Here is a 23,151-nt window from a genome sequence, read left to right as displayed (position 1 = left end):
TCTGGAATGTCTGGCTGTGAACTGTTCAGCAAGACCTGCTCCCCTGGCTGAATTTCACCTTTGTCCAGCACCCAATGTGGTGATGAAACAGAATAATGTATGGGCAGAGTTGACCTTGGAGTTTTGCCCTCTGAATGAAATCAAGATGATGAGGTAGGGATCTGGGGCCTTGGGGTCTAAAGCTGTGTGTTGGCGTATGGTATTCTTTGCGGCCCAGTGACCAGGAAGGTTCCCTGAGTGACTTCATTCTCCTGAGCTGGTATAAGGCAACACAATGTTCTTGCCACCAGTCAAGCTAATGGCCCAGAGCTTTATGTTCTTAGGTTTAGTACCAGAGCCCTCATCTTTCACAGCACCCAAGGGTTAGAGAGCTATTGTCCTTGCCAAGGAAGTTTAAAAGGATAACCCCTGGGGCTTTCTGGGTATAAGATTATAGCATGAGTTCAGGAGACTAACTCAGGCTTTGATGCACATAGGCTAGACAAGGCCAACTGAATGCCTCCTGTCAACTAACATGCCCTGTGCTTCTAGGCCACCACTATTTAGCCCTTGCCCTGAGAGTCCCCACACTTGCTGAGGCCACTGAGGAAGCAGACAAAAGGGTCTCTGGCATGTCAGTTTCTCTTTGGAACACTGACTATACCAAGAGCTGGAGGACCTCTGTGCAAATCTTACCATTGACCCTTACTACCTGTGTGGTCTTGGGCAAATCACTTAATCTTTCTGGGCCTCAGTTTCCTTCTCTGTAAAACAAAGAGGTGGCACTAGATGCCCTATGAAGTCCCATTCAATCCTAGATCTAGGATCCTGTGTGTGATCTTAGGAAGATCACTTCATCTCCGTTCTGCTTGAGTTTCATTATCTGTGTGATGATTGTGTGATTTTATGATCCATCCAGTCCTTCACTCCCATTCTCTCTGCTTCTTTCCTCTGTCTTTGCCCAGCCAACTGTCTCACTCTCTAGGGCCCCCCACTCTCTGGGCCTTCTCTTCTCACCTTTCTACCAACCCACTGCCTTGCATCTAGTGGCTGGCTTCTTCCTGGCCTGCCTCCCACAGTCTCCTTCCATTCCTTCCTCTGCTCCCCCACCCCCACTCCACACACAGAATCCCATCTCATTTCCAGCTACAACCACAGATATTTGCAAAGCATCCACAGGCAAAAACATGTTGACAGATACAGAACACATAGGTTGTGTGGAGGGATCTAGGCGTCACAGATACCAGGAAGAAACCCAGGCTTCAGAATTTCATTCATCTCCGAGTTATCCTTTGACAAACTGCTAGTGACTAGTTGTATGATACTGGTCAAGTCACTTCATTTTCCTGGGGCTCTACTAATCCCTCTGAAAAATGGGTAAAGCCATCCCCATTCTGCTTTCTTCACAGGGCTCCCTTGAAGATCAAATGAAAGCATTCTGCAAATTAGAAAGCAATGCACAGGAAGTAGAAGGGCCCTGGACTTGGGATCAGGGAGGCCTGGGTTCAAATCCTGCCTCAAACACTTACTAGTTGTGTGACTCTGTGCAAGGTCACTTTCCTCCTCCGGGGCTTCAATTTCCTTATCTGTAAAACGATTGGTGTTGACTTAGTGGTGTTTTCCTCCAGCTCTAGAGCTAGGATTCTAACTCTAGCCATGCTAATCTTGCCTCTGCAGAAATGCGCCTGGGGTAGAGAAGGAATGATGACTAATGACCACTAACACCCTACATTCACCCATCATTCTGGGACCTTGGGCCCATCCCATCACCTTTCTAGTCCTCTGTCCCCTGTGCCTTTCAGGGATCTTTTAAAGACAAAAAAACATAGTAAAAGGCATCTGTTGGAGGATTTTGTCCAGATTTAGGCAATCCCACTGGCAACCATCAGAATTAGGAAGAGCCCACGGAGCCCATCTAATCACATAACCAGAGAATGTTAGGGCTAGAGGTAACATTCAAGCTCACCATGCCCATTCCCCTCATTTTAAAGATGGAAAAGCTGAGGCCCAGAGGAGGGAAGAGATTTGCCTGAGATCACACATTAAGTAGCAGAGCTAGCATTCAAACCTATTCTTCCAGTAACATGTCCATGGAAATTCCTTTTGGGCAGAATTATTATCTCTCTCCCCTATGCCTAAGACAGTCCTTTGCACAATGAATTCTTGTTAATTCAAACTGACTGAATCCTCTACCTTCTCAAACACATTGAACTGAGTATATGTTAATTGTGTCTTGATGATTTATTTCTTTATCATCTTTTGGGGTTTTTTTTGGGGGGGGCAGACCTGTGATTTCATCAGGGGGAGAGAATTCCTAGTATGGACAATTGGGACATTTGTAAAAGGGAGGGGGTCCAAACACAGTGACTTCTCAGGACTTTTCCAGGCTATTACATATAAATAACAATTTGCTAAACTGCCACTGTACATCTGTAAAATAAAGGGATCAGATTCGATGGTCTTCTAGGATCCCATGATGCTTTGTGCTACCCTTGTCCCTCAGAGAAGGAAGGGCTGGTTTCTGAGACCCTGTGCCTTTTTTCTTTTCAAATAGTCACCTTTCTATGACTTGCTCAGGGTTGCATGGCCACTGGGTTCAGAGGTTGGCTTGGAACCCAGGTCTTCCTGACTCCAAGGTTGGCCCTCTAGCCATTACTCTGCCTCTCACCATTAAGAATATCAATGATTGTCTCGTATATCCCAAACCAATACTGTCTCACAATAATGCTGCCTGGGGGGTACTGGTAAACATTTACCCACTGGCTCTCCAAAACAAAACTGTACAAGACAACCTTTTATGTTTAATTAGCATTATTCTCCATTTCTCCATTCTTTTCTTGACAACTCACAAAACAATGAATCAAGGACTCTTTTGTAACATTTGTGGATGTCCAAGGTATAAATGCTCATATTGAGAATTTAACAATTGAATTCTTGGGCCAGTACGAGAAAGCTCCAGCATACCATTGGTGCTACTGGTGTGGTGTAATGGAAAACATATTGAACCTGAGGTCAGAGGGTTCAGATCTTGGTTCTGCTCTTTATCCTAGGTGGGTGACCTTGGGACAGTCACTTCTGTAGGTGACTGTTTCACTCAGTGTAAAAGGAAGGACTTGGATGAGCCATCACCCTGTTCAGGCTCTCAAGTCTTTGATGTTGCAGTCACGTGACCCCCAAATGAGCCGACACCCATTTTGGTCTCCCTCCTCATTGGAGTGGCCCTGGCTTTATATTGATTCTATGGGACATGTTTTTCAAGGGCTCCCCTTCATTTTACAGATGAAGGAGCTGAAGTCCCAAGAGGTTATTAAGGGACAGACTTCTAGGCCTCCAAATCATGCTTCCTAAGTCTTTGGGGAGAAAATACTCAAGTCTTCAGATGGTGGCAAATAACAAATAGCAAAAGCAGATTGGATAAGTGGGGAGGGAGCTGAGTGCTGCCAACACACCATATGCTGTTGACATCCATGCCAGTAGGGATGGTGCCGTGGTACCCAATGCCACGTGACTCAGATTTCCTCTCTATGCTAGGGATGAAGCTATATGGCCAGTCCACGGCCAAAGCATCAAATCACCAGCCATAGGTATTTCATTTCTTAGACTGGTTCTATGTTTTCCTCAGGGTTCCCAGTGTGGAATTTCCTTTCCCAATGTAGACTGGCACCTTCTCTGTAACTTATAATCTTAAAGAGAGCTTGGGGGACTAAGGTAGGAAATGAATGACCCAGGGTCACATAGCTAGGCTGGCTCAGAGCTGGGCCTTGGACTTGGGATTTGCTGACTCTTGACACTGCCTTTTAATCATAGTCATAACTTGTTGTGGTTATGTAGTAAGAAGTCATGGCCTGAGAGTCGGGAGTTGCAGTCTTGAGTCTGGGCTCGGCACTAACTTGTGTGATCTTGGACAAATTCCTTCTCCTTTGGGGGTCTAGCCTTCCTAAATCAATATGCAGCCTTCAAGTTTGACACCACTGACAATCAACAAAACAACCGATCAAGCCCTGATTTATAGCATTTGGTTTCCCAGGTAGAAATATTCACACTGAAAATTTAACAATCTACTCCCCAGAGCCTGTCCAAGTTGGCTCCAGTATATCTTTACATATATGTATGTATGTAAATATATGTATAAACAGTAATCCCTTTCACACTGAGACTTTCCCTATGGCAGTTTTGCTGTAATGCAGGTTGGTATGAAAAATTAAATGGGAATCTGAAGCTGTAAATGACATGCAAAGGCCAGCAGATGACACAGAAAAAGTTTAGAAACAAGTCTACGTATAGCATTATATAATAGCAACCCAAATTTTACAATAAGGTATTGTAAACACCCCATCAAAGAAAAAGTTCAGATTTCTTCACTGGTACAAAGGGAGGGCCAAAAAAATTTACATGGGTTTTCCAGATCTTGGGGACGCCCTGCCCCTGTAACCACCGGGATGTGGAAGGGATAACTGTATGTGTGTATCTGTAGACCTCTGTTTCTGTCAAACTATGACCCTACAACTAGGATCCTGCAACTGAACAATTCTCCTTAACAAAGAGGAAGGATGGCGAGGAAGCTGCCATAGTGGGGATCTAAGCCAGGAAGATCTGGGTTCAAGTCCCACCTTGACAGCTACTGGCCACGTGGCTCAGGCCAAGTCACTTACCCTCTCCGTGCTCTGGGCAAGCCGAGTGCAAGCGATGCTGCATTGGTAGAGGGACTTCCTCATCAGAAGTTCCCTTTGCCAATGAAATCACAGATCTGGCCCCCAAAAAGGAAATGAAAAGAAGCCCAAAGAAAGAAGCAGGGTGTCTAAGGAGCTGGGAGGGTGATATAGAGAGAAGAGCCTGGGATGTGCCATTTGACAAGCTAAATGTCCTCCAGTATAAAATGCCGGGGTTTGGACTAGCTAGTCTTTAAGGCCCCCTTGAATCCAGCATCCCTACATGTTCTGGGAGTTACTTACCTCCTTTCTTAATGCTGCTGAGAGTAGATTTTAGAGAAGTCTCCCGAGCCCAGGAGTGCCCAGCAGCCCATGTAGGAAGCCCTCAGTTAGCCCACATCACGGCTCTTCTCCCTCTTTCCTCCTCCCTCCTCCCTTCTCCCTCCAGTTGTGGCTTGAAGCTAGGGGAGGGGAGCAGGGGAGGGGTGGGAGCTGGCCCCACGGTTTTCCAGTTACCTTTATTCTGGTTATTCTCCACAGCCCCATCCTGCTGTTTGCCTACAATGGAAGAGGAAGGACAGACACAACACTTGAAAACAGACAAACAGAGCTCATAGACACGCGTGTACACACATGCACATGAAACATGGCTGCCAAAGACAAACAGGGCCCATGGTGACTGATGTGGAGTGACTGAGGAGGATGAGGGAGACAAGGTCACAAAGAGGAATTCATTGGATTACTGCATGATGGGAAGTGTAGGATCTGAGGGAAAAGATTATTAGGTACCCAACCTTGAGTCTCACTCTCTTTTCCTCACCTCCCTGGGCCTGTCTCCTCCTTTGGAGAATGGGAATGCTGATCCCAAAGATCAATGGAGCATTATCTTGAGTTATTGGGCATAGCCCTGAACTAAGCTAAACACTGCCTTGTTAGACGTAATAGCTCACCAACAGTGAGTGGTCTTCTCTTCACAGATGATGGGTGGCAGGCAAGTGGACTGAACCACCTCTCTTCCACATCTCACCTTAATAATGATTGGTTGGTTGCTGAGTTATAAGCTGGTGAAAAAACCCAAGGGGAACCTCCCTGGTCTCAGCTTTGGAAGGTAGATGCAGAGTTAGCAACCTATGGGTAGCCCTCCTGAAATTAGCAAACATATCACTTTTGGTTCCGGCCTATGATTCATCAGCATATGGGGAACTCCATCTGGATCTGCCAATGCCCATCTGTGTAATTCATATTTCTGCCTGGGGCACCGAGGGGCCAAATGACTGGCCCAAACAATAGTTGTCACAGGCGGAACTGGAACCCAGGTCCTCCTGACTCCAAGCGTAATTTATGAAAAGCCAGAGCAAGCAAATTAGTGGTGGGATCATTCATGTTCCTGAAGGGTTCCTGTAAAGCAGGGGTTCTTCACTTGGGGTCCACAGACCTTCCCAAGGAGTCTGCAGATAAATTTCAGGGAGTCTGTGAACCTGGATGGGAAAAAATTGTATCTTTATTTTCACTAACCTCTGATCAAAATTTAGCATCTATTCCAATTATGAATGTAGACAACAAATACCTGGCTCATGTTTTCACCAGACTGCCAACGCTAAAAATTATGAACCCCCGATTTAAAGAATGGCCTCCCCAGGGCATGGAAGTGTTTGTTGTAGGGCTTGTTAACTTCTGTCACTAACTAGCCATGTGACCCTGCGCAAGTAACTTCATTTTTCTGTGCCTCAGTCTCCTCATCTGTTAAAGGAGGGAGTTGGACTCTATGACTTCTGAGGTCTCTTCCAGCTGAAAGTCTGTGGTCCTGTAATCCCAGGGTTTAAATATATATTGGGTGATTCGGTCAGATACTGTATATACTGTGTGAGCTTGTGGTTGGTGAGACACTTATCTGTTCATTCTAAGTGATAGAAAGGCCACCAAAATTCATTTGTGAGCTGTGGCTGCCTCTGGAAAGCCAGCAGGGCTGAAGGAAGATAAGAGTAGAAATCGCTGGGGATGTTGTTTCTGAAATCAACTTTTGAAGGATCTACTTAGGGTGGAAAGTGGAGGTGGGGGTGGGGGGAGGGGAACCTGGTACTGTTAGCAAGCCTTTCTAAAGCACAGCTTCCATGCCCAGACATCCAGGGTACTGGAGGAAGTTGAAAAAGCCCCTCCAAGTCAATAGTGGGGCCGAGTGGCTAGGCAAGGAGTCCCTGTGGAGAGAGGAAGGGAAGAGTTTGGGATTCCCTGGAAGATCAAGAATCAGGTGGGGAAAGAAGGAAAAGGAGGAGGGGGAAGGGAAGGAGGGGGAGGAAAAGGAAAGGGAGAGGGAAGGGGAAGGAAAGGGAAGGAGGGGGAGGGGGAGGAGAAACAAGAAGGCTAAAATGTATTTAGTACAAAACCATTCTTCTCCTTCCATGAAAGCAAGCATGGGAGGTGGTATGAGGGGTTAAGTGTGGGACTAAAGGATGGGATGAACTCAGCCTCCAAATACATTGGCACCAAATCCAAGGTACAGTCAGCCATGTTACAGAAAGAGCACTGAACTTGGAGCCAGGAAGACCTGGGTTCAGATCCCACTTTAGACAATTCCTTATTGTGGGTCCCTGGCCAAGTGATTTCTTTTCTCTGGGCCTCAGTTTCCTCCTCTGTAAAAGAAGGAAGTTGATCTAGATGCCTTGTAAGATCTCTCCCAGCTCTAAACATGTGATCCTATAAGAACTATGGCTGGGGGTGGGTGGGTGGAGGGAGGCAGAGAGAGAGAAGAAGGAAGCCCATGGGCTTTAGGATGGAATACCCAATGATCTCCATGGAGCCAGAATTCCAAGAGATCCAGATAACTGATGCATTTTTTTCCCTCTTCTTCTCTCCTCTGCCCCCCCCCCCCCACCTCAGAAAACATTGGTGGATTTTTAAAATCTGTAGTATCTTAAGAGACTGTTCTGATTACGGGAATTTGACCAGGCTGGCTCTACTCTGAAGGTTCTGTGGATGACTCATTTCCCCTGTAATACATAACTTGTTCACTGGATCATTTGGAAGTTTGTCAGTTAATACAACAAGGCCTCACTAATTCAGCTTTGGAACCTGTGGTAGCCAAGAGGAAGACGGTAGGCACATCTGATCCCCTTTTACAAACAAGGTTTGATTCCTAGCTGTACTTTTACTGGCAGCAAAAACTTGCAAATAAAATTGGTATTCCTTGATGTTCAGGGAGAGATTGGGGGGGAGGGGAAGGAAGACCAAATAAACTGTAGCTTGCCCTAGGATTAGAATTGGAAGGAAGCCCTTCATTTTATAGATGATGAAACTGAGTCCCAAAGAGGACAAATGACTTGTTCAAGGTCACTCAGGTACTAAGTGGACTCCTAACTCTTTCTACTCAGTTTTCTTGAGGGGACTGCCTATATGATTGATGAGTCCCTTCCATCTCTAATATTTTATAAGGTATCCATTGCAAAGTTAGGCTTGGTCACTTATTAAAGCAAGCCTCCAAGGATCTCAACTTAGCAATTCCTTTGTGAGCCACTAAGATCTGTGTATCCTTGAAAATGATATGCTGGAGTACCTTCTGAGCCCCTGTTTGTCTGCATAGGTTAGGTTTTCCTTTCTTTCTAGAGCTCATTGCATACCCTCATAGTGAGGACCATGGGGTGGAGACTGCTCTCCAGAAGGGCTTGTGCTCTACCCTCCTCCTCTTCCCCCTTCTCCCCCTAGGGGATTGTCTGGGGAGGGGGGTATGGTGCTGTCTGAGGTGCTGAGCTCTATAAGCAGAACCTCATAACTATGGAAATGTTGGCTCTCTGCTTGTGCAACCTCCAGGGGGTCTTGTAGATGCTTCCTCAACTGTCTTCCAGGGGATACCTTTTGCATCATCTTTCTAGGGCTGGATGAGGGGATTCAAGGTTCTCTGATGAGAAAGGAGAGGGAAACCTTGTGGCTTGGCCTGAAGCCATGAAGGTGGTCCTTTTGACCTCTAAGCAGTTGGTCTCAAAGGTTCCAAGGTCTGTGACTAGGTGGCACAGTGGATCAAGGGCTAGGTCTGGAGTCAGGAAGATCTGAGTTCAAATTCTGTCTCAGATACTTCCTAGCTCTGTGACCCTGAGCAAGTCACTTAACCTCTATCTGCCTCAGTTTCTTCAACTGTAATATGGAATAATAATAGCACCCACCTCCCAGAGTTGTTGTGAGGATCAAATGAGATAATATTTATAAAACTGTAAACCTCAAAGAGTTATAGAAATGCTAGTATTATCTGCTTGTGGGCTTTAGGTAGGGGTTGTTGAGTCTTATTCTGAACTTTTTAAATATTGAGTAAGGCTCCACCCCACCCCTCCAGTGCCACCCCCACCTCCTGCTGGGGTCTGAAAACACTCAAGGTTCAAAGGGTCCTCCTTTGGGATTTGAGCTCTGTCTTCCAGAAGGCCCTTGACAACATGAAAAGGCATCATGCTTGGAAGGGTAAGCCAGGAAGGTGATGCTAATAGCGATTTAGTTTAAGAGATTAGCTGGGTGAGCAGAGAGAAGAACCCTGAGGAGAGGCAGCTCTGGACAAGGAGGTCTGGGAGGGGGTGGGGAAGAGGAGAAGGAAAGGTTCTATCCCGAGGCTTTGCCTAGAGAGGGCAGGCCTGAGGGAAGAAGTAGGTGGCTTGAGAATCAAGACACCTGGATTCTATTTTGGACCCTGCCACTAACTATCTGTAAAACCTTGGACAAGTCATTTTACATCTCTGGGTCCTGCAGAGGTCACTGGGGCTACCACAGTGCACAGAGCACTGGGTCTGGAGTTAGGGAGACCTGAGTTCCGATCCAGCCTCAGACACTTACTGTTAGCTGTGTGAGCCTGGGCAAATCACTTCACCTCTGTCTGCCTCAGTTTCCTCAACTGTAAAACAAGGGTAATAATAGCACCTTCCAAGGTTGTGGTGATCAAATGAGATAATAATTGTGAAGTTCTCAGCACAGAGTGGGTGTTATAGAAACACTTACTCCTTTCTCTTTCCCTCGCCTTGGCTTTATCATCTATAAAACAAGGTGGCTGGATCTCCAACAGTTTGGGTAATTCTGAAGCTTAAAGGTTCTGTGTCAGTTCTATGCCAGACTCTAGCCCTATGTAACTTTGGGCAAATTATCTTTCCTCTCAAGACCTCAGTTTTCCCTTCAGTAAAATGTGGAGGTCAGACAAGCCAGCCTCTGATTGTACAATTCCTGGACCAGGGTCAGTCAGGTCAGATCAGGTCAGCCTAGTCCCTTGGTGGCTGCAGGATGCCTTTCTCTAGCTCCCAGCCTATCCCTTGTAGGGGGGATTAGAGCAGGGCTCTGGAAACCTTCAAGACCATCTAATAAATGTGAGTTATGGTGATGCCATTGGCAACAATGATGATGATGATGATGAATTTCAGCTCTCTGGGCACCTGCCAGAAGGTCTCCCTCTGCTCAAAGCTGAGTAATTGATAGATTTCTGGTGAATCTATCTTCCTGACAAGGAATAAATGAGTGAAGAGGGAAATGGTTACTCTGGACCAATGGTAGGTGATGTAGAAATGACTGGAACCTTGGGATATAAGGAACAAACCATGTGATGGACGAAGATAGAGAAAGGTGGAAATGGCAAGCATAACTTGACTAGATTTCAAAGACATTAGAGAAGAGACAAGTAACAGCCCATAGACAGAGCCAAAGGAAAATTGGCTCAAGAAGGATGGGAAGCCAAGAAAAGTAAAATTCTGATGATGCAGATATAAATCACCCTGTTGAAAAAGAAAATGTGCAGGCATCTAAAGAGATGATGCGGCTACGTGGTGAGCTCTCTAATGGGTTCATTTACAAAAAGTGTGCCTACAAAAGATAGAAGGAGACACGTATAAAGATTGTTAGGATTTTCTAGGAACAGTTAGAAAGGATAAGGCTTACATGGACTGAGGTTTGGGAATAGTACCAAGGAGCATCTAAAGAGTTTTTATGGTGATGCTTAGAACAGAAATAACAAGGAAGAGGAGTCCTGCTGGAGGACAGGTGTTGTATTACTCTGGCTGTGTTTCAGTTCCTCCACTCTTGGCTCTACTCATTGTCCATTTGACAATACAGTGCCAAAAGCTACATAAAAGGTAGATGTTTGTATAAGCCTCCTTGTTTGCCATGCTACCACCATCCCTGAAGAACCAAGAGGGGATACGCAGGCCTAAAGGCTGTTTTGAATTCTAATCTGTCGAGGGAATTGTCACAGCCAAAGAATTCATCATCTGGGGAGCCTTCCGGTGTTCAGCTTCTCCCTATTTGGCTAGACTGGTCTTCAACTGAAAGCAGGTACATGGTGTGGATGGAGAACCTATCTGGATTTCTAAGACCTGCCAAGAGCCTCCATTCAGGACCTTGTAGATCCAAGATTCAGCTTAGTGCCATGGCAGAGGCATCAGATCTCAGGAATATCTCCCCTCAGGCTCAGCCCAGTGCTCTGTGCATACTAGATGTTATCAGATGATTCTTGAATAAATGAATTACTTTGTTTCCATCTTTTCTGTCAACAAATAATCTTTTAGTTAGAAAATTCTGATCAGAGTGAAAGAACTTGCTGTTCCCAGGTCCGTCATTTGTCTAGTCCAGAAGGTTCCAACTCATTTCAAACAGTACACTGCTCTCTTAACTATTCTCACCTCTCTTGTTCAGTTGATGTTTTCCTGTGTTAGGACTTGAGAAGATGGAAGGAGGTCTTGGAAGAACTGCTGTCCTAGCTTATTTTTGTTTCTATAGACTACAAAATTCATGATTGGGTCACTTCAATGAATAGAAAGTTTGTGAATGCTCAGAAAAGAACGCCCTAAGCCAGCCCAACTTCCTCAAGAACAGGTCATGCCAAACTAGCTAAATTTCCTTTGCTGACATTTATTGGATGGGTAGATGAAAAGAAGGTCATAGACAACACCAAAGTATTTGTCAGTGCCTTACTAAATCCTTTTGGACAAGATGGATCTGGACCAGGTTGAACAGTTAGACCCCCAAAGTGCCAACTCATGAACAGAAGTCAGTTTGGAGAGAAACCTCTAATGGAGTGTTTCAAGAATCTGTCACTGACCACATCATCAGCATTTTTATCAATAATTTGAATGAAGGCATATATGTAACGTTTTTCAAATTTACCGAGTAAAAAATCTGGAACTAATAAAGAATTAAAGATTCAAACATTCAATTCAATGCAACAAACATGCAAAACACTGAGCTGGATGCTAGGGAGAGCAACGCAAGACTGAACTTCAAGCCTACTAGGCTTGAAGAATGGTTTGAAACACTAACAAGATGAGATTGAATAGATCCGTGTAACTAAATGCACAGGTAAAGTACAGAGGAGTCATGGTCAGTTACTTGTAAGCTCAAGATGAGCCAATTGGGGGATGCGTCTGCTAAAAGAAAGCTACCATGATCTCTGGCTGCACTAGTGGTGTGCTGACTGGACAGAAAAGTTCTAATGCAATCACACCTGGGGTCCCTGTGTTCGGATCTAGATGTTGCATTTTAAGATATTGACCACCTGGAGCCCGTCGAAAGAAAGGAGGCCAGGCTTGTGAAGGGTCTGAGAAACACGTCATGTGAAGATGTTTAGCCTGAAGAATTAAAGACTTAAGGGAGAATGTGATGGGCATCTTTGAATATTTGAAAACGTGGCATGTGGAAGGGACACTGGACTTTTTCTGCTTGGCCACACAGTATAGGATGGGAGGAAGGACTTTCTAACATTCCAAGCTGTGCAAGGACAGAAGAGGCTATGTCTTGAGGTAGTGAGAGTCTTGTGATTGGAGGTATCCAAGCAATGGCTGGAAGCCCATCTAAAGTCCCCTCCAACTCTAAGATTCTATGACTTAGAACTTAGTCTTGTTCTCTAGACTGAATACTTATGCACTCCTCACTATGCTTTTTGATTTCTGGACTCTTGTTAGACAGACAGTATCTTCCAGGCTCTTCCTACCATCACTATGCTCTATCTCAATGATCCCTCCTCTTAGCGATACTCCTTGGCAGAGATTTCAACCAGCACTAACATGGTGAGGTGCATAAAAAACCTGAGAACCCAGAGGATCAAGAAGTCCCAAGCTGGCTCCTGGGTATCATCTAGCTTTCTCTTCCATCAACAGAATTCTTCTAGATAGATCAAGGCTCCATTCATAGCTTGGGTTGTAGTCATAAGATCCTGTCCGTAGTCCTGGTTCTATCACTACCTGAGTCACTTTGCACAAGTCACTGCTCTTGAGGTGGGGCTTCCATTTCCCCTCTGAGGATTTAGTCAAGAGGAGAGTCATCTTGGGCAGTCTAAAAGAGAGTTAGTTATGGAAGAAGAACCTAGCCCTTAAAAAGAGATTCCATTTTCTTTCTTTCAAGATGGCTGCCTAAACTGAGGAGGCCATCCAATTCTCTCATATATCTACTTCAGCAACACCCTGAAGTTTGCATCAGATGTAAGAGTGATCAAGACATCCAATAAGAAACTACAGTAAGTGGCATCTTCTATCCCAGAATTGCATAAACAGTCAGCAAGAAGAGCACAGGCAAGAGGAAAGGGAGCCCCTTCCAAGCAAAGCAAGTAGCACCACAGCAAGAGATGGGACATATCTGGCCATCAAAGCTCTGCCTCTAGAGGCAGGAAGAGCAGGGGACTCCCTTTAGAAAGCCCTAGAGTGATTAAAAACACATTGGGGAGAACTAAGTGACCAGTAACTAGTGTGGTACCTCCCATGCTCAAGAGGAATATAGACCTAGCCCAGGGGCTCTGAGATTCCAAATACTCCATCCTGAAATCCTAGAGAAAATTCTAAAGATTCAGTGCTCAGTCTCAAAGATCTAGGCAAGTTGAACTCTGGTGGACCCAGTGAGAGACCATAGAGAACTGAACCCCACTCCCCACCCAAGTACAGCAGGTTGGTGGACCCTAGCCCTGGCACAAAGTCCCAATTCAGGAATTAAAGTTGGAGAAATAAGTAAAAGAAAATATCAAATCTAGAGATACACAACCAGAAGAAACAAGTAAGTCCATAATAATTGCAAACAGAGACTCTAAGGAAAAAAATGGATTTTCCACAAGACCTGAATGAATACCTAGAAGAAATGATCACTGCCCCTTGTCCCTCACAAAAGGGGCCATTGTAACATATTTTAAAAGGCACAGAAGAGACTAGAAGGCAGTTCAGAAGGAAGCACTGACAAGCAGGACAGTTTGGAAATTAATATCTAGAATTTATTGCATACTTTTTTTAAAGCAAGTCATGTGAAATGGAGAGTCATACAGAATCCTATTTTTTTTGTTCCACTATGTTTATGAATGTGCCTTTGGGGATGGTGATGTTTATGTTCAGAATTAAAATTGCAGAAAAATAGAACATAAAGGAAAACTTTTGTTTGATGAGGGGATGAGACTAGATTATCTTGAAGGTCTTTTTGAGCTGTAATATTCTGTGATCCAACACCACAAAGTTGTCTGGATTTGAGGATCAAGGTGAGAGGATCTGGTCTTAATTCAGCAACTGGGCACTAGGTCAGAGCAGACAGGGTGATGTCAGTGTCCTTTCTAAGCTCTCTGCCTCCTCATGCTGGTCATTCTTAGATCTCAGAGGTGGAATATAAACAGGAAAAGTTCAAGGGCCTGGGACTAGGGAGCACCCAGGGAGATGGAGGGCAGGGGTATGGGTTCTGGTGGATTGTGATGGATTTGAGGCTGTCAGAGACTAGGAAATGACATAAAAGAGGAGATGCTCTAGGATTCAATGATTTCTTTACGTCTCTTGAACATACTGTTGGCCAGGAAACAAGAATGGTGATGAGGTTGTCTCTGGACTCCAGACTATGGCTTATCGATGGAGGTTGGGTGGGGGGAGGATGCATAAGTGACAGAGTGGGATGTGTGTGTGAGGGGGAGGAGGGAGGGAGGAGTGGGGCAATCTGTTCACTGTGGCAAGTGCTGGTTTAGACCTGGGCTTTCAAAAGGAATTCAGCATTCCCACCACCACCACGCTCCCCGCTCTGCAGGCTGTAAATATTGCATCAACTGTTCCTGAACAGCCTGGGGCTACCTGGACCCCTGCCCCATAGTCACATGAAGGCTGCCATCCTGGGCACCAAGGGCACCAAGGGACCCCACCCCCACCCTGGAGACTGCTTTGGCACTAATGTCCCATCAGACTTAGGCATCTATCTTTAGATAAGATGCCACTCTTCCTTGGCTCCTGAACTCTCCCTTCCTTTCTCCCTCTTCCCCTGCAAGCCAGGGATTCCTGGGCAAGGGGACATACTATATTTCCCTAAAGAGATTTCTGCTTCTTTTACTGAAAGGATTCTCTGGGGACCAGTTGAGGTCCCAGGCCAGTGTCCCATGCCCTCTTTTACTTCTGGGAAGTAAAGTACCATTGGGGTAGGGTAGTCGTGAAGCAGGAGGTATCAAGCCCACCATCAGAGGAATTCAGCTCATTTCTCTTTCCATAAAACCCAACCTCCCTCCCCCTGCAGGAGTCCCCTCTACAAGCATCCATGTCCAATGGTCATCCAGCCTGAGCCTGAACATTTTACCCCAGCTCCAATACTCACTAGTTTTGTGACCATGAGCACCTCTCTGAGCCTCGATATCCTCATCTGTAAAATGGGGATGAGAATGCTTGCACCACCAACTCCCAAGGGTGATGCAAAGAAAGTACTTTGCAAACCTTAAAGTGCTACAGGAATGTGAATTGTTTTTATAGCTGCAACAGTAAGGAAGCCTGGGCAATTGAGTTATGAGAGCAGAAAGGCAGTGACCAATCCTCTGCTCTGGAGTTGCCAAGGGGTGGAAGCTAAAGCAAGACAAGCTGAATTGGGTTCGTGTCTTAAGCTGGGATGATCTGTTGTTACCGAGCTAATTCTGCTAGAAGTAGTAGGGAGCCAGGGTGACTTAAGGGGAGGGAGGGAAAGGATGTCCCGTGAGTATCTCTAAGTTCAACTTTATTGTTTAGATTCCTGGGGAAGTCTTGCGCTCAGGGGCCATCTTGAAAGCTGTCCGATATCTAGGTCGTGGTGAACACGGAAGGTTTATGACTGTTATGGCCATGACCTGGCCAGCAGAGGTCACATGACTCTGCCATTATGGACTTCTTTAGACCACTCCCCCGCCACCTTTTACATTACTCCTGATGGGTGATCTTCCTGCCTATATGTGAACTCTTTCAGCAGCACTTTTAAAAGCACTTCGTCTTCTGGGGGTTATAGTTTAAGGCGATCAAATGCCTTGGGGGAGTCCAAGGAGATTGATGCTATTTAGATTAAAACCTGTTTTTTCAGTCTTTCCTTCAGAGAGCTAGGGACCTCAGGCTGAGGGTGATTTCTCCTATCTGTAGGGTTAATGGCTCTCAGATGACCCCCACTTGGCTTGATTCTAAGAAAGGGGAAGGCCTGGTAGATAATGGAGGTCAAAAACTTACCTTTCTTCTCTTTCTTTTCCTCCTCTTCTCCACTGGCTCCAAGCAAAGTAAAAATAATGCCAGTCTGAGAGTTTACACCGACAGCAGTCACCACCATCCTTCCTGAGCCTTCCATGACGTGGGTACCTGATTAAAAAAAAGAGAGAGTCAGGATGCTACATAGAACCCTCTAGAGCCTTGAAATCAGAAGCAACCCTCCATCTGTGAATCAGAACTAAGCCCCAGTAGGGTTTGAGACACATACAGAAATAGGTGTTGTAGAAATCAGGATAGTAAGAATGCTATAAAAATAGGCAAGAGACCATAATCCAGATGCCTAGTTAAGGGGAGGGAGAAATCACACCTGTTTGGTGGTAGGTTTGGGGAAAATTTCAACAAATGCACATTGAATTGAATTGAAATTCCTTTACTGGGGATCCAAGGCCCTTCACAATCTGGCTCCAAACTCACCTCAAATCAATTCTCATTAAGTAGAGTATATTCTACACTCTACATTCCAGGCAAATTTGACTCACTGAAGTCATGAACACAACTCACACTTTCCTACCCCTCTGGACTACTTATCGCCCTGGAATTTCCTCCCTCCACACCTTTCCCTATTGATATTCTGGCTATTACTTATTGTCTGAGTTAACCTAGGGAAATCATTTCAGCTCTCTAAGCCTCAGTTTCCTCATCTGTAAAATGAGGGAGTTGGACTCTATGGTATTAAAGATCCCTTCCAACTCTAGTGCTGTAGTACATTTTCACTCAAGAGACAGGAAGTGATTTGCCCCAGACCATGAAGCTCATAGTGCTCATAGAAGCTCAAGTCATATCAAGTGACACTTGTCTGGTTTCCTGGCTGTGAGTCCATACTCTTCCCATTCCACAACACTATAGTATATATAAAGGAGGGATCTAGGCTGCTAGGCCCAAGGCTGCCACATCCTTGCTTGCAAAGTCACAACTTTGGGGAACTTCTTTCTTCTCCCTGGGCCCCAGGCCTCTATAAGATGAAGGCACTGGGAGAGATAATGTCCCAAGTTCCTCCAAGATCTAAGATTCTGTGACTCCATAAAATGGAAAATCTATCTCTAAAGTGAAGACTCAGAACTGGTTGTCTCTGTCCTATGAGCCTGGATTTTCCCTGTAGACAAGTTTGACTGTGTGGGACTGGCCTGTATGACTTGGGGTCACTATCTGATGGGTATGGGTGCCTCAGGCCATCCTAATCCCCCTCCACCCCTTCCTGCTTCCACCTCCCAGACTTCCAATATGAAAATGTCACGGAAAGTCTAAAGTTAGCTTTGATTTTCTCTAGTAAGAACAAGTGATCTTCAAACTGGGAAAGACAACACGAGATGGCCAACAGGGACTGAACCCAAACTAAGTGTGAAGAAAGTAATGTAATAGGCCAAATGCCAGTTAGGCCACTCACTAGGCCCAAGGGTCCAAATTGGCATGTGAATGCTTTCAAAAACCAAAGGCTAGGTCATGCCAAATACTGGAATTTTTAGGAAAAGTCAAAATGCGACAGATTAATAATAAGCCCTTTGCTCTAGAGTTGGAAGGGACTTTGGAGGCTATCCAATCCAACCCCTTCATTTTACACAGGACGAATCCAAGGCCCAGGGATGGGAAGGGACTTGCCCAAGGTTGCACCAGGAGTAAAGTGGCAGAGTCAGGACTTGAACCCAAGCCCTTTGACTCCAGTGCCAGCATGCTACCATACTACCTCTTTCTCGTCCCTTTTTAGATAGGGTAACAAGAGCGGTGGGGCCTCTAGGAGGCACTGCAGAGGATAGAACACTGCGTCTAGAATCAGGAAAACTCATTTTTTGGAGGTCAGATATGGCTTCAGACACTTCCTATCTGTGTGACCCTGGACAAGTTATATAACCCTGTTTGCCCCAATTCCCTCACCTGTAAAATGAGCTGGAGAAGGAAATGGCAAAAACACTTCAGTATCTCTGCCAAGACCCCAAATGGGGTCATAGAGAGTTGGACACAATTAAAAAATGACTGAACAACAACACTAGAGTGGTGGATAGGGCAGCTAGGGAGGGCAGTGGATAGAGCACCAGGCCTGGAGTCAGGAAGGTTTGAGTTCAAATCCAGCCTCAGACACTTACTTGTGACCCTGGGCAAGTTACTTAACCCCTATTTGCCTCAGCTCCTCATCTGTAAGATGGGGGCACACTCGTGAAAGAAATGGCAAACGACTCTAATATCTTTTCCAAGAAAACCCCAGGGACAAAGTTCATGTTTTACCTTACAGAGTCCCCTAGTGTTTGCCTGGAGTCAGGACTTGGGGCTCTTACTTACCAGAGAGCAACATGGGATCTTTGTCCACTGCTTTGCGCACGTGGTCAGATTCTCCTGTTAAGGAGCTCTCGTCAATTTTCAGGTCATTGCCTTGGATGAGCACTCCATCAGCAGGGAGGAGGTCACCTAGAGGGGTGGCAAGAGAGAAAAGGAATCAGGAAGCAGCTGGAACATTGAGGGCTCAACCAACCTCCCTCCTCCTTTTCTTTCTTCCTCTCATCACAGAAACATAGAATCTCAGGGTGCTAGGAGGTACCATTTTGGCAATAGTACTGTTAGAAAGTCTCTCCTTATAGCAAGCTGGAGTCTTCCTTTTTAACCCTTTCTTTGTCTTGGAGCAGATGGGGGCCGAGAATTCAACCGTTTGGTCCTGCCTCCCCCCTTAATCCTGGCACTGCTCCACTGGGGAACTGGGGGGTTCTATACACAGTTATCCTTCCACATCTTGGGGGCTAGGGGCACAGAACCCCTGCAATGTAGAAAATCCATGTAAAATATTTTGGCCCTCCCTTCAGAATTCTGAATTATTATGGTATTATAGATAAGATATGTTGATGTTCTATAATATTATACATATATTTTATGGATTTCTGAGTTTCTAAACTTGTTCTGTGTTATCTGTGGCTTCTGAAAAACTCCCCAAATTTCCATTTAAGTTTCTCGTGGCGACCTGTGATATATTGAAACAACGAGGGGGAAATTTGAGATATGAAAGGCAGAATTCTACTGTCTAATGTAGGGGTGGGGAACCTGTGGTCTCAAGGACACATGTGGCCCTCTAGGTCCTCAAGTGTGGCCTTTTGACTGAATCTAAACTTCACAGAACAAATCCTCTTAATAAATGGATTTGTTCTGTCAAACGGACTCAGCCAAAAGGCCGCACCCAAGGACCTAGAAGGTGACATGTGGCCTTGAGGCTGCAGGTTCCCCACCCCTGGTCCATAGAACTGGTCAGTCTTGGGGCAAGAAGAGCATAAAACATCTTCAAAGGGGCACTGTAGTACCCCAGGTAAAGACACTTGGTTACAGTTTAAGGGCTTCTTCTCATGCCCACAATGGCCAGCTACCATTAGAATTGGGCCTTTAGATTAAGGTGTGGTCTCTAGAAGGCCCCTTGTAGAGTTCATGTGTTCCCTGATGGGGAGAGGGGAAAGGAGGGAGGTCCCTGAATGGGTGGGGAGAAGTGTCTCTCTTCATGTTCTAAGCACGGTAGATTTGCTGGTGGAAATGAGGGATGGGAAATGGGACAAGAAAGTTTCAGAGCAAAGAGAAACTTCTGGCCCTCTCCGCTTTGCATATAACTCATTTGGTGGGGCCTGTTGGCCCCTGGGAAGGTGTAACGAGTCCCCCCATCCCTTCTCACCGTATTTGATCTGGGCAATATCGCCCACCACGAGCTCAGCCACAGGGACCTGGATGACCTGCCCCTTCCGGATGACCTGGAATTTCTGTTCTTGCTCAATTCGGCTCTGTAGACCACGGAACTGCTTCTCCTTGCTCCAGTCATTGAAGGCTGTGACCAGCACCACGCAGATGACGGACAGCAGGATAGCTGCTCCCTCAATCCAGCCGGCCTCTGCCTCGCCCTCATCCTCAGCCCCAGCTGAGACATTCCCACAGGCTGCCCCCAAGGGAGAGGGAAAGGCTTAGATAGGCCTTGGCACACTCCCACCAATTCTGCCATCATGCAGGCCTAGGGCAACATTGTTCAGTCAGTTTGATAAGGCCTTAGTGTGCGGCTTTGGGGAGAAGGTCAAGAGACAGAAGAAGTGGAGAAAGAGCTGGTCCCCACCCTTGAGTCAAGGCCAGTGGACCCTGCCAGGCCCTGGGCACAAAGTGCTGGAGCTAACAGAACAGACAGTGAGGCCTCCATGGGCACCTGAGTACCTGATTATGTTGGTTGAATTGGACTATAGAGACTGGGGAAAGGAGAGAGCCCCCAGGGGTGGGCAGGCTAAAATAGAAAATGCTGCATTTGGATTTGGAGGACCTGAGTTTGAATTCCTATTTTGCCATTTCCCTGGGTAAGTCACTCCTACTCCCTTGGCCTCAGTTTCCCCCTCTGTAAAATGAAAGAGTTGGACTAGATGACTTGAGGTCTTGCCTGCTCTAGAGCTAGGATATTATGTGTGACCTTGGATAAGTCCTTTCCCCTCCCTAAACCTCAATTTCTTCCTCTGTAAAATGAGGGAATGGTAAAGGGTGACCTCTGAGGTCCCTTTCATCTCTAACTCTCGGAGCCTATGAGTGACCCTGGGCAAATTATTTCTTCTCTCTGGGCCTCGGTTTCTCCATCTATAAAATGAATAATATGGCAGAAAGGAAACAACAGACAGAAGATGCCTTCTCTGGAAGGCCTGAGATTTCTTAGTCACCCTCCTCCCTGGACTCAGTAAAAGCAAGTGAAGGTGATAGCATCAGAAGATCCCAAGTGGCCATCGCTGGAGAAGGCATGAGTTGACCCCCCACCATCTGCCATATGCACACGTATCATGACCCCTCATCCCCAGGTGCTATGTATGCATGCCTCCCCTGAGAGCGTGTGGATAGTTGTGGGCGAGTGCATTCTAGGTTTATGAGGGGATTGTTTATCATAGTTTCTCTTACTCTACAATTTTACTAAAATTCCTTCACTTTGAATTGTCTTCTGGATGGCTGGAGAAAGAGAAAACACATGCGTGTTTCTTGTTTATGAACTACAGTTCTGAGTTGGCTAATGTGGGGTCCCAATGAGACAGTGGCATCTCAGGGGCTATAAAACTTGTAAAGAACTCTGGGAGGGTGAAGGGGAAAGCAAACAGAATACGGAAAGAAAATGAGAGTTTGGCCTAGGAGAGAGGGGAGGTGGGTTATCTCAGGGTTCGGAGTACTTGAGGAAGGAAAACAGGGCCGGGGAGGGTGCCACAGTGTGAGCAGGAAGGCACTGGAAGCCTAGAGGCATCTCCAAGTCCTCCAGCCTCCATCAAAGCTTCCCGGCCTACCCCGGTCCTCAGGAATTTCTCTTGCCTTTGAACTGGAGCCCCCACACTGTTCCCCATTTTGCTACATGCCATTCTTGGAGTGCTGCCTGTGGGTGAGGCCTGGCTCCCTCAGTGGGATGGGGAGCTTCCTAGGGGGAGGGCCTGAATCTCTCCTTTCCGAAGATCTGTTGGACTGTTGGACTCCCTCCCTTCGCCTCCTTGATCCTGGTCTTGGGCTAGGCCGGGCCCATCCCACACTCACCGTCACTCTGTTCTCCGGGGGGTGCATAAAAGGAGAGACCCAGAGAGATTATGGCAGCAATCTCGAGGATGATGAGGGTGACGTCCTGGAGAGCTTCCCACACTAACTGGAGAAAGGTTTTCGGCTTCTTGGGAGGGATAAAATTCTGCCCATAGATCTGCCTCCGCTTTTCCAAGTCAGTGACATTATCTGACAGACCTGCACATTGGCAAAAAAGGCAACAAACAGTCGAACGTAGGCATGTACCCCATCTAAGACCAAATCATTCATTCAGACTAACTGGTACAACTTTCTCACAGAATGGACACTGGCATTGGAGTTGTGAGGGACCTGAGTTCGCATCCTGCCTCCTACACTCACTAGCTGTATGACCATGGGCAAGATATAAGCTCTTGCAGCCTCAGTTTACTTATCTGTAAAATGGAGGCAAATATTGTTGCAGCATAACTAGGTAGCAATCCCTTAATGAATTTCCTGAAGTGGTGTTGATATTCAAATTTACACTGGAAGTTATGTTTGGTTTAGTTACTTTTTACTTGTGTGAGACTCTTCATGACCCCATTTAGGGTTTTCTTGGCAAAGATACTGGAGTGGTTTGCCATTTCCCTTTCCATTTGACAGATGAGGAAACTGAGGCTAACAGGGTAACGTGGCTTGCTCAAGGTCACACAGTAAATGTCTGAGGTTGGATTTGAACTCAGGTCTTCCTGACTCTAGGCCTGTCACTCTAAACACTGCATCGCCACCTACTAGGCCCTATAATTATGTAAAATGTGGTAAGTGGTTCCAGCCCAAATTAAATATGCAAGCAGAATTCAAATAATGTGACAACTACAGGGAATTCCTTACTACACTAGTCAGGACCCAGCTGTACCTACTTCTCAGTGGTGCTGTGATGTTCCATTGAGACCGTGGTCTCTTCAACACTTTGCATACCCGAAAGAGCTTCAGAAATGTACACCACTTCTACAATTACTACAGTTTCTTGACCAAAGGTCTTCCATATTCTTTATCTCCTGGGCCTAGCAAGGGGACTATTAACCCCCTTTTACGGAGGAGGAAACTGAGGCCATGGACTAAGCTGGGTGAGGAAGGAAGGAAAGTGATTGGCATCTATGTCCCATTTTGGAGGTTTTCCAGCTGGAAGTGCCCTTTGCAGCCTGTGACCAGGAAAATCAAGGTTCAATGACTTGTTCCAGGTCCCAATCACCAAGATGCTTCTGGAACTTGGGTCCTCAAATGCCAAAGTCAGAATTCCTGTGACTGTACCACACTGCGTCTCCCTGTGCCCTGTGCTGCTGCTGTTTATGACCAGATGCTGACTTCTGATGGTCCCATGACTTGGGCCTTAGCTAGGGAGGCTTCAGCCAATAGGTACCAACTGAAACAGGATTTTGACCACCTGGAAAGTTGCATTTGGGAAATGAGAAGAATGTTACATACTTGTAATGTTTTTTTTGCTTTGTATTTTAGTATAGTCTTTCGAATCTAACCAAGCTCATTACTAAAATAATACCTGGCATCAGAGATTCAATTGACCTAACCCTGGGACAAGAAGAAATGGACATGGATGGCTAAGA

At 46.0% G+C, this 23,151-nt stretch overlaps 1 protein-coding gene across 15 annotated transcripts in view; it reads right to left on the bottom strand.

Annotated features, from left to right (window-relative positions):
- ATP2B3 (ATPase plasma membrane Ca2+ transporting 3) overlaps positions 1 to 23,151 on the bottom strand; it is a 131,201-nt gene that overhangs the window by 62,290 nt on the left and 45,760 nt on the right. For 6 of the 15 annotated variants that reach the window (XM_072626758.1, XM_072626757.1, XM_072626763.1 and 3 more), the window contains exons 4-10: positions 21,572 to 21,769; positions 19,713 to 19,970; positions 18,350 to 18,475; positions 16,043 to 16,168; positions 15,177 to 15,221; positions 5,145 to 5,186; positions 1,509 to 1,565 (exon numbers count right to left, since the gene is read on the bottom strand). In XM_072626758.1, the coding sequence (XP_072482859.1) occupies positions 1,509 to 1,565; positions 5,145 to 5,186; positions 15,177 to 15,221; positions 16,043 to 16,168; positions 18,350 to 18,475; positions 19,713 to 19,970; positions 21,572 to 21,769 (852 nt within the window). The remainder of the gene's footprint in view (positions 1 to 1,508; positions 1,566 to 5,144; positions 5,187 to 15,176; positions 15,222 to 16,042; positions 16,169 to 18,349; positions 18,476 to 19,712; positions 19,971 to 21,571; positions 21,770 to 23,151) is intronic. The other 9 variants (XM_072626762.1, XM_072626767.1, XM_072626768.1 and 6 more) reach the window with 4 other exon arrangements.

The sequence above is a fragment of the Notamacropus eugenii genome, chromosome X, assembly GCF_028372415.1.
Source record: "Notamacropus eugenii isolate mMacEug1 chromosome X, mMacEug1.pri_v2, whole genome shotgun sequence".
NCBI classification, from domain to species: domain Eukaryota; kingdom Metazoa; phylum Chordata; class Mammalia; order Diprotodontia; family Macropodidae; genus Notamacropus; species Notamacropus eugenii.
Note: the sequence above shows the minus strand (reverse complement) of the source record. Positions and strands in the feature narration are given on the sequence as shown.